Source organism: Embiotoca jacksoni, unplaced genomic scaffold (assembly GCF_022577435.1).
Source record: "Embiotoca jacksoni isolate LCO1_2020_lvr unplaced genomic scaffold, fEmbJac1.0.p SCAF_25, whole genome shotgun sequence".
NCBI classification, from domain to species: Eukaryota; Metazoa; Chordata; class Actinopteri; family Embiotocidae; genus Embiotoca; species Embiotoca jacksoni.
The window spans coordinates 5,069,261-5,082,451 of record NW_027185376.1 but is presented as its reverse complement, the minus strand read 5'-3'; the positions used below and the strand labels follow the sequence as shown (position 1 = coordinate 5,082,451).

Below are 13,191 nucleotides of genomic sequence, written 5' to 3'. Positions count from 1 at the left end.
AAAGTCACGGTCCAAGGAAAGGTGCGTCAGGTCAGGAGCAACCAGGTGGGGGGGTTTTTTTGTGTTTTTTTTTACCTTTGCTGGGTTGTGCAGCGTGAATTTGTCTCCGAGGGTCGGACGGTCAACGCCGAGTTCTACTCTTGACGTTCTGAGGGGGAAAACGTTGGACGTAAACGACCCCGAGCGGCACTCGGTTTCTCCACCGCGCCAACTCACAGCGTGTTGAAAAAAGTTTCTCAACCCGCAACCACTCGATCCCAGGAGCTTCCCATAACGTCTACTTACAATATTTGCTCCTCTGCAACTTCCTTTTTTTTTTTTTTTTGTTCCCCAGAAATATGACACAAGATCGAATCTTGTGTGATTCCTGCTCAGATTTCAGACGCAAAAACGGTGGTGAAACGGGCGTCGATCACAAAGGTGGTAGTTTCCTTCCTGCTCCGCACACCGACAGGAGCGGTCTCTGAACTTTTTTTTTTTTTTGGACAAAGCAAGAACCGTGCATGGAGTTTGCGAGATGGTCTGTCGTCATCTACAGAGTGAAAAGAGATGCGGAGAAAAACAACTCAACCCATGAAACGTTTTTGTTTTTTTTCCCCCTCACTCTGAAATCTGAATTCATACAATATGGCCCCTCTAATTTATGCTTCGTAGTAGCAGGAAAAAAAAAATTCTGCAATTGGTGTCAAAACAAAAGCCTCGAGGTAAAAACACCACTGATCAAAAAAAAAAAAATAAATAAAACACATGCAAACACGCCGTCTGTTGCTTTCATCTGTCTGAACACCCCACAAACCATCACCCACACAAACAACCCCGTGCCGCCGCTAATGCTTTTAAAAAAAAAAAAAAATTTTAAATGTACTGAACGTGTCATATGACGTGCAGCTTTCTCGGCGCTAACCCTCCCGCCGAGGCCTGATCCTCCTCTGAACTGTGTGGGCAGCTAACGTCGAAAGGGGGCCGGGGAGGGGAAGTTTCGGGGAGGTGGTAACCATGGGAACAACAGTAAAAGAGGGGTAGCTATGACTCAGACACGGGAGCTCCCTTCCACCAAAAAAAAACCAAAAAAAAAAAATCCAAAAAAACCAAAAAAAACCCCTCCTTCACACAATGTAAGTACGTCGTTCTGAACGCACACCGCGGCCGGACGAGAGCACTTCTTCAGGGCGAGTTGAAGCCGGGAAGGTCAGAGCGGGAGGAAAGACGTCGATATCAGACGAAGCATCAGGCGGGAAGGATGTGATTCTGGCTGCAGATAGCAGCAGAGATTAAGTAGCAGATGAGACAGCGACGTGGCACGAAGACCCTTTGGTTTTGTTTTTTTTACCTCTTCTCTTTGCGTTCTCGTTTTGTGACTTGTGTGAGGAGGAGTGAGCTAACGGTGAGCCGATCGCCCGTGGCAGTTTGAGTCTCTCTCACACACACACTGCAGTACGTCTGAGTGTCAGAGCGGGACGGCACACCGCGGGGTCCAACCCCACCGCCCACGTTCATCGGCGACACACGCAAACCCGCCGAGGAAGGAGGACGACAGCTTGTGGCGCCGCGCATCGCCGAGTCACCGTGTTAGAAGTGACACAAACGTTCACGCCGAGACGGGCCTCCGCCAGAGACCGAAAAAAAAAAAAAAAAAAAAAAAAGAGCCGAGTCGACCGAATACGAGTTTACACAAAGCAGACGGCATTGAAAGAAAATCGACGAACGCATTTTTTAGCAACAAATGTCAAATATTTATTGGATCTGACTGAGCACATTTGAAGATTTGCAACTTATCTGTACCTTAAATGACAGTAAATAAAGTAATAGCGTGACTTTTGGTCGTTGAGTAGTAGCCCGCGGGGTTTTACGCGACTTCCTGTTTCATAATAAAAGATGAACCAATGACTGAGGCTCTTACACATCGCTTCCATTGGTGGTACGCGTCTTTTGCAGGACTAAAAAAAGACAGATAGGAACCATGGAGACGACAGGAGACGGAATATTTGAAAGCCTGCAGACAAAACAAAACTCCCACTCAAGTGGTCAAGAAACACACACACACACACACACACACACACACACACACTCGAACAGGAACCAAGATGAGGCCTGCAGCGTCCTCCGAACAGCTGCAGGCAGTTTAGATAAGGGGGGCGGGGGGGGGGGAGCTACACACACACACACACACACACACACACACACACACACACACACACACACACACCATAGACACACTGAACTCTGCTGACATCTCGCTGAGCCGTGTTTAAGTTGCGGGTGAGTTTTGGGGCTCGCTGTTGCTGCTGATGTTAAAAGCAGCTGCGCGTGTTTCTGTCTGTAAAGAAAAAAAAAAAAAACATTTGGCACTGGACCGGAGCCCACTGGGAGTCACAGCCACCCACTCCCACCGTGGACCGGATCTCAGGCTTCAGCAAAATTCTCCCACTTTAAAAAAAGGAAAAGATTCCAGCCGCTCTCTCCGCTCTGCTGCGGGGCGACTCAAAAATAAATAAAACTAACGATAAGCTTTATACGGGCTATTTCTAATTCTCAGGACACCCCCCCCCCCCCCAAAAAAAAACCCTCCTGGTAATAATCCCCATGTGAGAAAACTTGTGTGTGTTCATCTGAAGGCTTTCAGTGTAGGCAGCGAGAGAGGTGTTGGCAGCAAAAGCAAAAAGTTTTTATTGGTTTCAGGTGAGAAAAGTGAAACTTCTTTACTACTGTAGCATGTTCCTGTACGTAGACGTGGTATTTGCTTGTGGAAAATGGAAAGTCTCAGTCTGTAAAATGCACCTTTCACTTTCAACGCCAACACTTGCAGCAAATTACAGAAAGCTATCGGAGCAAGTGTGTTTTATTCTGCATCTTATCTCCGGGAACAAGCAAAGAAATGACCTGAAACAATAAAATAGGCCTATAAGAGCGTAAAAATGGATGAACACAACGTACCCTTTCACTTCAGTTTAATGTAAAATAACATAAAATGGGTCATTCAATTAAAGGTTTCTTTGTTTGTTGTCTCTAAATACACTCACTGCCACTTTACAGGTTCATCTATACGATCCATTTCAGTAAATATAACTTTATTTTTTTTTATTCCTGTCATAGAAATGTTGATTAAATCAGATGTTCCTCAAACTTTATGACCATCGTGCTTGTTGAAACACAAAGTTTTGGTCCACTGAACAACAAATCCATTTCGGGTCAATGTGAAACCAAGAGGAGGAGATTTGAATGCCCCAGTGTTTGTGTTTCTTAACTATTGGGTCATTTATCCAAGCAAAAAAAAAATGTTGCAAACTCTTTTTTTTTATTAACTTAAATATCACAATCGATACCTGATTGTTAATATTATGGAAATGCTTAAGATGTCACACGTGTATCATCGTGTACAATTCATGGTAAATTTGGCGGCAGGTTAAAAGGTCAAACTTGAGCTTCGTTTTTTAATTTGAGTTTGGGTAAATGACACGACAGTTAAGTTAGTTTTATATTGAATGCACAACATAATACCCGACTGGTGGTGGAATAAGTTGAGCCAGGGTGTTGACCCAAAGTTTAACCTGGGGATTTGTAAGTGTGGTAACTTCTCCTCTTGCACACAACCCAACTTCCATGTTTATTCACCCTGTGACATTTCATCAAATTAAGGAAAGCAGGGTGTTGATGCTAAACACTGAAGGTAGCCTAAAATAACTCTGCCTTTACAGGAGGTTCAGATCACACGTGGGACGTGTTTAAACGCCCCCGTAATTTCCATTTCAGCTAATTTTGTACTTGAGCGGTGAATATTCACAAAACATTTGCATTTAATTTAATTTAATCACAACAGCCTATATAGACTGAGGGAATCTGAGGCCTCTGATTGCCCGCTTTTCCCCGTGGATAATCCAGCACTGACAGTTGTGTATTGTGTGTGTGTGTGTGTGTGTGTGTGTGTGTGTGTGTGTGTGTGTGTGTGTGTGTGTGTGTGTGTGAAGTTTGAGGTTGGCCTGCATTGTTTACATCAGTAGAAAGCATGCACGCAACAGAAACAGAATATATTTGAACAAGGGCTGCAACCAATAAACATCTTCCATTATTGATCATTATCCTAAAGCATTCATCAATCTGTCAATCATTCACTTTCCGTCACGTGCTCCTTTGCAGAGAAATGAATTGTAGCCTGCAGATTAAAAGTGGCACGCGAAAGAAAGAAAGAAAGAAAGAAAGAAAGGGTGGGTGGGTGGGTGGGGGTGGGGGAATCAAACCTCAAGCCCCTGCAACGAGTGACGTCCCAGTGAGACAATCAGCATATTTACAGCACCTAATCGATCGATCAGCCTCCTCGCCCACCGAAATCTGCAACCAATTAATAGTCACGCGCTCGCGGCTGCAGCGGCGCGGGGCCGTGGGAAACGACGGCGCTGCCCGAGAAACAGCCGGGCCTGCTTCTTCTCCACAGCGGCAGCGAGCTGGAGAAGAAGAGTCAAAACACCGTGTAACACAATGGGACGCGGACGCGAGAGTGAATGTAAACGTGTCAACATCTGCAACTCATCACCGCGAGCCCGGCCGCTCTCCCTTGAAATCGCAATCCGCGCGGACACTCCGCACACCCACGCGCGCGCGCGCGGCTTCTTTCTAAATCATGAACTAAAACACGGAGGGGGGGGAGAAATGTGCGACCAAAAAAAAACAACCCCAAAAAAAAGACGCCAAGCCCCGCGGTCCCTGAGGCAGCTCCGCTATGTAGGAGGCGACGTCAGGCGAGAGGTGAGGTGGGGAGGAGGAGGAGGGAGGAAGGAGAGAGAGCGAGAGAGGCTGAACCCTGCGCGCATCTGGACCGGGCGTTGATTCCTGCCCATCCAGATGCGCTTTGGAGGCTTTTTTTTTTTTTTTTTTTGGTGGGGGGGGGGGGGGGTGGGGGCCTTTCTCCAAAATAGAAGCACAAAGAATAGCGTCGCATCTCACCCATTTATGTGTCCCGGTGTGCTGGCAGCGCTCCTGCGGGCGGGTCGGTAACCGGGAAGGTGGTTGTCTCAGGTAATAAGAGGGGGGTTTGCGCCGGACCGAGCCCCTTGCCTCCTGCTCGCGCTACAGATCCGCTACAGCAGCGCTGAAACGGGAGGCGCGTCAGACGAAACCATATTCCTTCCTCTTTTTTTTTTTTTTTTTTTCTGTCCGGTGACACGACAGAGGAGGCAGAGCGAGCGGCCAGAAAACGGAAAAAAAAAAAAAAAAAAAAAAAAGCGCTGATGAACGAATCTCTCTCTCTCGCTCTCTCTCTCTCTCTCTCTCTCTCTCTCTCTCTCTCCTGTTGCCTTCAAATGCATCGCGGAAACTCCGACTTCCCCGTTTTCAATTTCACAAATGGGCAGATCCGAGCGGGCGGTGACGCAATTGCGTTGCACCACGCGCGATCCACTCGGAACAGATGGCGGTGGCCCAAATACCGTACAGGAAATCTCATTGCTCGAAATGAGCTTCATTTATAATGATAAGCATTAATATGGCCATTTTATTTAAACTATGAAATATATTTTTTTATTCATTTGACCACTTCAATCACTTATGACGGTCACAACTCACAACCGGAATAGTTCTTTTGCTATATTTTACTTGAGAAAGATTCTGAATGCAAAATTAACTAATAACTAATAAAAAAAAAAAAATCAATAGTGAGATGTTGGATGATGATACTCGTACTAATTCTTGTAATTTAAGTGTTTCATTTCAGAATAAAAGCCCACCGCTATAATCGTTATATCTCGTGTCATGTTAATTTAATTACTATTACTTTGTTGTGGAGGAGTTAGTTTGTGTGGGGTTTCAGTAAAAAAATAAAAAAAAAAAAAAAAAAATTCCAACAGCCTTTGAAGGTAGCATCTGTCTGATCTCAAAGCCTCGCACCTGTGTAGCCCCAAATCTCGCGATAACTAACTCTAATAAATGTAAAGCTCCAAACACCACTGTGAAGGAATTACAGCCAGCTTATACTGATATGATCTCAAAATTGGCTCAGGGGAATAATGTTTTAATTGTTTTCAAGCTATTTTTAAAAGTTTTTTTCATTTACTGACTTTACAGAACCTCAAACCCAGAAACTCAAGACACACACACACACACACACACCGTGCTGATGCAGTGCTGTTGTGCCCTCTCTGCAATCGAACCACATCCAGCGGAGAATGTGCTGGCGGCAGCAGAACGAGGGCGATGAAATGATGTGGCGTAGAGGAGAGAGAAAAAAAGAGATGAGGAATTTGGATTTCTGTCACACTCAGCTGTCAATTTTTGGTGACGGAACAAGCTGCTGCACAGAAAACAGAGAAGATCTGATATGATGGACTGCACCTGTAGCACGGTGCAAGAAATGGCATTCAGATGACCGGAGAGATGAGAAATACATATATATATATATATATATAGTGGCAGCAGTGGACCACTTATTTAATAGTTTACAGTTTCTGCCATTATAAGAACAAAAAAGTGTCACCTTTCATCTGTTCTCCTGCATTTCATTTCTCTATATTTTGATATGTTCCTTTATATCTGTTTTTATGTGAAACACTGCGTAACATTTTCTTGCTGTAAAGCACTTTGAGCTGCATTTCTTGAATGAAAGGTGCTACACAAATAAAGTTAACATTATTATTATTATTCATGTATATTAATGGCATAAAAGTTTTTCCTTTAAGGATGTGCGGCGCTTTGGCCGACTCTTATTCTTGTTCCATCTAAAATGGGGATATATAAACAAAATTGGCTTTACAGGACTCGACATACTCAAATTAACACAAAGACAATTTGTTGGTTAAATATCGACCAATAACAGTTATCTTATTATAACACTGTTACATCTACTGACCACAAACAGGATGCAGTGTTCAGCAGTGAACTTCCGTTGGTGCCTTTGAGATTAGCTCTTACTTCCGGTCCTGCTAAAGTCTTGTTTATTAATAAGCGCTGTTTGAAGAGGACAGAAAGGACTGCACAAACAACAAACAACAACAACAACAACAAAATGCCCTTGTTAACATGTTGGCGTGTTTATCTGCCGGAATCAGGGAGCAAACTAAACGGTCCAAAGTGAACAGGTGACCTTCGCGCAGTGCACCCTGGGTAATGTAGTTTGTTTTAGTTTTTTAATTATTTTATTTTAAAGGGCCGGTATGAATCGCCCACATAATCAGAATCAGAATCAGAATTGTTGGCCAGCTATGTTTTACACATACAAGGAATTTGACTCCGGTTGAAGCTTCTTTCTAAGGTTTCCAAAAAAAACAGACAGACATAAAAAGACATTTAAAAACATAAATAGACATATATATATATACAGCTGAGAAACAAATATATACACCTAAACAATGGTGCCGATGCGGTTGGGTGTAGTGATGTTGAAGATGTCAGGTGTTGAGCAGAGTGACGACCTGCGGATCAGAAATGTTCGAAAAAGGAAGATACGAATTATTTGAGAACAAATACATCTGTCGGATAACGCATTCAAACTGGGTGAATTTCATACATTTCATAATGACCTGAACTTAAATAAAAAAGGGGGATGCATTACTCGGCAGCAACAATCAGGTCTGATGGATAACGCGTGCACGCCCCCTTAATTCTCAGTGTGACACTTCAAATCAAGGTTGGATCAAGTGGTTTTATTGGCACCTACTTTATTTGCACAACTTTAACATCCTACATTCATTTGTCTGCATTTAAAAAACTAATTTTAGTATAACTAAGCCTATTTTAAATCCAAAGTTATGCTTAAAAACACAATGAAACTGTTATAGCAACAATATTGTTGATATTATAGTATAAATATTCCAGATGAATCAACGACACCCCGTAAATTTCGGTTCAATCCTACTGAGAAAATGCCATTAATAGCCCACTTAGCCTAATTAAATGACTGTGAATGTTCAAAAACTAGACTTCAGATCATTTAATATTATTGATGAACCTGACAAAGAGGATTTTATCAGTTTAAAACAGCAGGCCGAGTACTTTGCCAAAATCACTTTCAATGTCTTGCAGTTTTATTGGTGTAACGCAGGCCTGCTTTTACTTTCATAAATTACTTGCATCAGCCCTGTAAAGTCATCACGTCAGTTTCCCGCTCATCTCTTCTGTGCAAACCTCAGCGGCAACTGAAATGTCACAAGCAACAAGCCTATAAATATATATTTCTCATCCGAGTTCCTGAGTAACACATTGAACTGACTACCTTCTCAGTCATAGCGTGGCACTTGCGGTGATCAACCACACAGATCTTCCTCTCGCTCGCTCGCGTGGATGCAATCTGTGCTGCTGCTTTAAGAAGATTTTTTTTTTTTTTTGGTATCACTCAGGGATGGAGGGTTAATTCTCCCTCAAGAGGAGAGAAGTAATTTTAAACGCTTGCGCTAAGGTGACACCATCTGGGACAGCGTTGCTATTGCACGACGTGCTCAGTCCCAATTAAATTTTGCCACCTCTGCTGCACATGTGGAAACACACGCACACACACGCGCACACACACACACACACAAGTGAGACGTCCCAGTCGGGCCGACACTATTTCTGGCACTGTTATCTCTTCTGCGCACGTTTGACGATGCCCGACATTTTGCATGTAAGAGAATGGACACTATTTCTTAGGGAGCTTATGAAGAATCTTGAACCTTGAAAGCAAAACCTTTTCCATGGTTTTTAGGTATTTATGTTTTCATCATTATTGGTTTATTGCCGCTGAGCAGTCGATATTTATTTACCGTGGCTTTGTTTTTTTAATTTTTTTATTCGCTGATTGTGGGAATTTTTGCTCTCTATGAACTTCATTAACTGTTGTAAGGATGCTTCTATATAGATATAATATATGACACAGATAATAAAGTGTACCCTCAGGTATTGTTTATTGCCTGAAGGTGGCAGCAGAGGACCACGTCTTTAATAGTTTACAGTTTCTGCCATTATAAGAACAACAAAAAAAAGAACAGAAAACTGTCAGTCTACATCTAAAGGACATTTTGACTATTGAAAGTGTTTTTATATCTTTTTTCTTTTTTTTTAATCAAAATCGCCTTTTATTTATTTATTTTTATTTATTTATTTATTTTTTTTAAACTTTTTTTAATTTATTTTTTAAAACTTTTTTTTAACCTTAAATTCTGTGATTTCAGGTGACGCTAAATGCACAATGACCTTTCTGAGGAGTGTTTAAACCGGAGTTTTTACAGGAACTGACTCCGGATCAAGCTGTCAGTTTTCAGAGATTCATCACGTCTTTTTGGTTTCTGCACCAAAAAGGTATTTTCCCACACAGGGAGACCTTTTTTTTTTTGTCTGTTCAATCACAACTTCTCACTACCGAGACTGTCCAAAAGGGGGATTCGAACCTGCTACCAGATCGTTACTGGAGGTGGAGGGGCGGAACGAATGTCAGCTTGGGAACGGAAAGCCGGGCACAAATTCGTGTAGCACACATTTATTTTGTTTACCAGTTAGCCTTAGCTTGCCAAAAAAAAAAAAAAAAAAAACCCTCGAAGCTACGACATTTAATTTACTCATTACAACTGGATTGTTACTGGAAAACGATGAAACCTGCGGTGGACGAAATGTTCCCCGAAGGAGCTGGTCCATACGTGGATCTGGACGAGGTCGGTTCTATGATTTAGAGCAACAACAACAACAACAAAAAAAACGTCGTTACAACGTTGGAGGATCGTTGTGTATTTGGGAACATTTGGGTCAGAAAGTGGAAAAAAATTCGAGCTGAAATTCACGAATGATGTCTTTTCCCTTTTAGTGTGTTTTTTTTTAATTTATTTATTTTTTTTGGCCGTCCGACATCCATCCAGACGTCTATTTCCTGATTATATATTTAACATATATATATTGTTGACTGTTTGAATGTGAAGGAGGAACAAAAGGCCTTTTTAATCTCCTGTTATATTGGACCCTAATTACCCGTAATCATTAAAATGCAGTGTGTGTGTATGCGGCTTTGCTGTAAGTCTGGTTGTACTGCTGCGTGTTGACAGGCAGGGGGCAGCAGCGGCCTGCTGATGGACCTGGCAGCCAATGAGAAGGCAGTGCACTCGGATTTCTTCAATGGTGAGACGCCACGCTTCTCGCATCTGTTTTTTTTTTATGAATGAATACATTTACACACGCACGCACCGTAGAGAGTAAACTTCTTTAAATGCGGCTGCAGGAGAAACAAATGTGCTAAAAAAAACAACAACAACAACACGTGAAATAATAAGCAATAAAAGAAGCATCGACAAACTCCTGTATCTGTTTAATGATCACATCTGATAGAGAACTCTGAAGTGAACTAGTAAAAAAAAAACAACAACAACCTCTAGTGTCTCTAGTTTGCGCCTGCGGGTGTTTAAAGCAAGTGAACCGTCACGATTTCTTTCTGTCAACTTGCACCATCGAGGGATTTTAGACACGGACGGCTGGAGGTTGCACGCAATTAGGAACTTCCTTCAATGATGAAAGGAATGAACGGAAACCCAGATTTATGTTGGTCTAACCTGATAATCTGACCAATTTAAGCTTTTATTTTATGTCAGAAGTAAACTGAACAAAACTTGCGGGACAAAGATGTGTGGAAAGTAAAAACAACAAACAGCGGCAGCATCATCATATCACCGGGAATGTTTTCACGCAACATACCAAACTTAAAATTAACCTAAAAATGTTCCCTAAAATATTCCGGTGAATTCAAGAGAGCCGTGCAGAGAAACCGAATCACCGCCAAAAGTGCATCGAAACTAAAGTTTTAGCGTAAGCCTCTTATGCCGTTACTCCCTCGAAGCGCATTGTCTTCTCAACATTAACCCTCAAAAAGCCCCGTTGTTCCCCTCTGTGAACAAAGGTTTAATGTGCAGGAGCACGTAAACGAAGACGCGCACACACACAAAAAAAAGCTAATCTGTTTTCCGTCTTGCAGCTATGGCTCCCGGCAGAACAAGTTTTGGCTCAGCGGCACATGACCTAGAAAAGAAAAGAGCTGATTGTTAAAAAAGAAAGAGAAAAAAGGAGGATGATAAAGTGTGTTTATAAGCTTCTGTCAGACTGAAAGTCAGCGGGATACCTCGCCAGTCAGCTGCTTTAAAACACACACAGACACTCCTTTAGATCACCGAAGCCGGAGTCCTTTCTCGTTAAGAGTTGTAATGCCGGGCGTCATTCAGAAACACGCACAGATAGTCCCAATCGCACACAGTTTCTACCGTTCAACCTCTGCGAACGGTCGCAGGACGGTCGTGCTCCACAACACCGACTCGGTGCCGGTGTGCTGTAATAAATGCCGACAGCTTGAAAAGGTCAGCGTGGAGTTTACATCAGCCAGAAGCTGGCAGCCTGTTATACAAGGATGTCGGCGGTAAAAACTACAAAAAAAAACCCCAAAAACCTGAGTTTGATGTATAACTAAGGCAGGAATTATGTAACTGGCCTGGCACGAATTCATCACTAATTAATCGGCAGAATAAAACAAGCGAAAAGAAAGAATCGATTCCCCAGAATCGCACGTCCGACATCGTGTTGTTGTTTTTTTTTTTAATCAACCTGTGTGTAAAACCGAAGTGTTGTCAGATGTGTTTCTACTGAACAGTCAGGTGCCAGTTCATCCAGGCAGGAGGGAGGACGATGTCGATGCCCTTTTTAAAAAAAAAAAAAAAATGTTCCATGACCTGAAAGCATCCGCATGTGGAGGTGATGCACAGCAAAAAAAAAAAAAAAATAGAAAACGAGCTCATTACATCCCGACAAATATCCTGTTTCAAAGCAACCAGCTCCACAAACATCTGGTGTTGTGGTAACCAGATGTGGACTCAGTGGGCTTACCTGATCCCTTTTTTTTTGTTAACCAATGATCTGTCAGATCCTCCAATAATGAGCCAGTTGTTGGAAGACGTTTGAAATCGGAAGACGTACTTGATGAACCGTCAGTCACTCGGCGTTAAAAACAAAAACACGTCCCGGGGCAACGACGTCTTCTCTCGGCCCTAAACGGTCAACTTCAGATCAAAGATTCACCGCGAGATCGTTTGAAACTCGCGGCTTCGCGCGGCTCTCCGGTCCGCCACTTTCTCGAAACCCGCCGGTTTAAACAAAAGCAACGAGACGACGTGACTGGGAAGTCTCTGGACTTAACTGCCAGCTTCTCAGGCTCGTAGCTGGATATAATTTGCAGCGTAAGTGGTGATGGTCATTTCTTAATTGTGAGGAAACAGGAAAACGAAAGAAGAAGGTCGAGAAGTTGGAGCTGCCTTTTAGAAAAGTTCAGATTTTTAGCCGTCACCATCTTGCTAGTTTGGAGCCGTTTGGAGCAGGAAGTGACCATATTTGGAGGAGCGATCGTTGGTGGACCTGACTCGATCTGATTGGAAAACCCGAGGACGCTATGCCCCGCCCACCTAATGCGGAAAACCTGACCGTACTACAGGCCTGTCAATCAAACAGAATTTTGTCAGCAAATCTTTGGTCTGAAATGGGCTTAAGTTGACATCATGTGGTTGTTTACTTTTTACCGACCCAAAAACATTCAAATAAATACAGAGACCAGCAAATATTCACATCGGCAAAACTTGAAGCAATGACGTCATCGATTAACTGTTTAAGCTTTAGTCAGTAGAGCTTGTAAATAAAGTATTTCATCCACTTAAGAACGCATTTTCAGACTGTTATTCACTTTTTTTTTTTAATTGTTTTTTATCAGTATTATCGTAATTATCTGTAGCTGGATTAATTTGAACCCCTTTTTTTTTTTTTTTGCATTCTTCCCCTCTCCAGATTTTGAGGATCTGTTCGATGACGACGACCTGCAGTGACGACGGCGTCCCACCGACCGAACCGACCGACCCTGTGGACATGTCCACAGAAGACGTGAAGAAAATGGGATCATTCTCTCTTACGTTGTACAGCCTCCTTTGCGAAAGTCGCTCAGCGCCGCACTGAAATAAAGCCTTTTTGTTTTTTACGACGACAAAAACAGCTGTCTGTGAATTCTGAGAATCCCTTACATTCCTGCTTCAGAGAAAATTATGAGTATGGTTTTGGCGGCGTCGTGTTCGAATCTGCGTCCCGGCTGGATTGCAGGTTTGCGGGCTCCGCGAAACACCTGTTCGGCGAACGTAATTACACACGAGATACGGCGTTAACGTGACCCCTAAACGTTCAGTCGGGGCACGACGGGACAGGAAAAGGGGCTGAAAAAAAATGTGG

General features: G+C 42.9%; 2 protein-coding genes across 6 annotated transcripts in view; one reads left to right on the top strand and one right to left on the bottom strand.

Moving 5' to 3' along the window:
• sh3kbp1 (SH3-domain kinase binding protein 1) overlaps positions 1 to 5,149 on the bottom strand; it is a 32,170-nt gene extending 27,021 nt beyond the window's left edge. For 4 of the 5 annotated variants that reach the window (XM_069159764.1, XM_069159765.1, XM_069159769.1 and 1 more), the window contains exon 1: positions 4,939 to 5,149. In XM_069159764.1, coding sequence (XP_069015865.1) covers positions 4,939 to 4,942 — 4 coding nt within the window. In that variant the 5' untranslated portion in view covers positions 4,943 to 5,149. Of the gene's footprint in view, positions 1 to 75; positions 1,438 to 4,938 lie in introns of those variants that run through there. The other variant, XM_069159767.1, reaches the window with a different exon arrangement.
• Positions 5,150 to 9,413: 4,264 nt separating this feature from the next.
• On the top strand, positions 9,414 to 12,958 carry cops9 (COP9 signalosome subunit 9). The gene is made up of 3 exons (XM_069159749.1): positions 9,414 to 9,608; positions 9,993 to 10,065; positions 12,760 to 12,958. The coding sequence occupies exons 1-3, from the start codon at positions 9,546 to 9,548 to the stop codon at positions 12,795 to 12,797; spliced, it is 174 nt and encodes a 57-aa protein (XP_069015850.1). The 5' UTR covers positions 9,414 to 9,545; the 3' UTR covers positions 12,798 to 12,958.
• Positions 12,959 to 13,191: the final 233 nt, after the last annotated feature.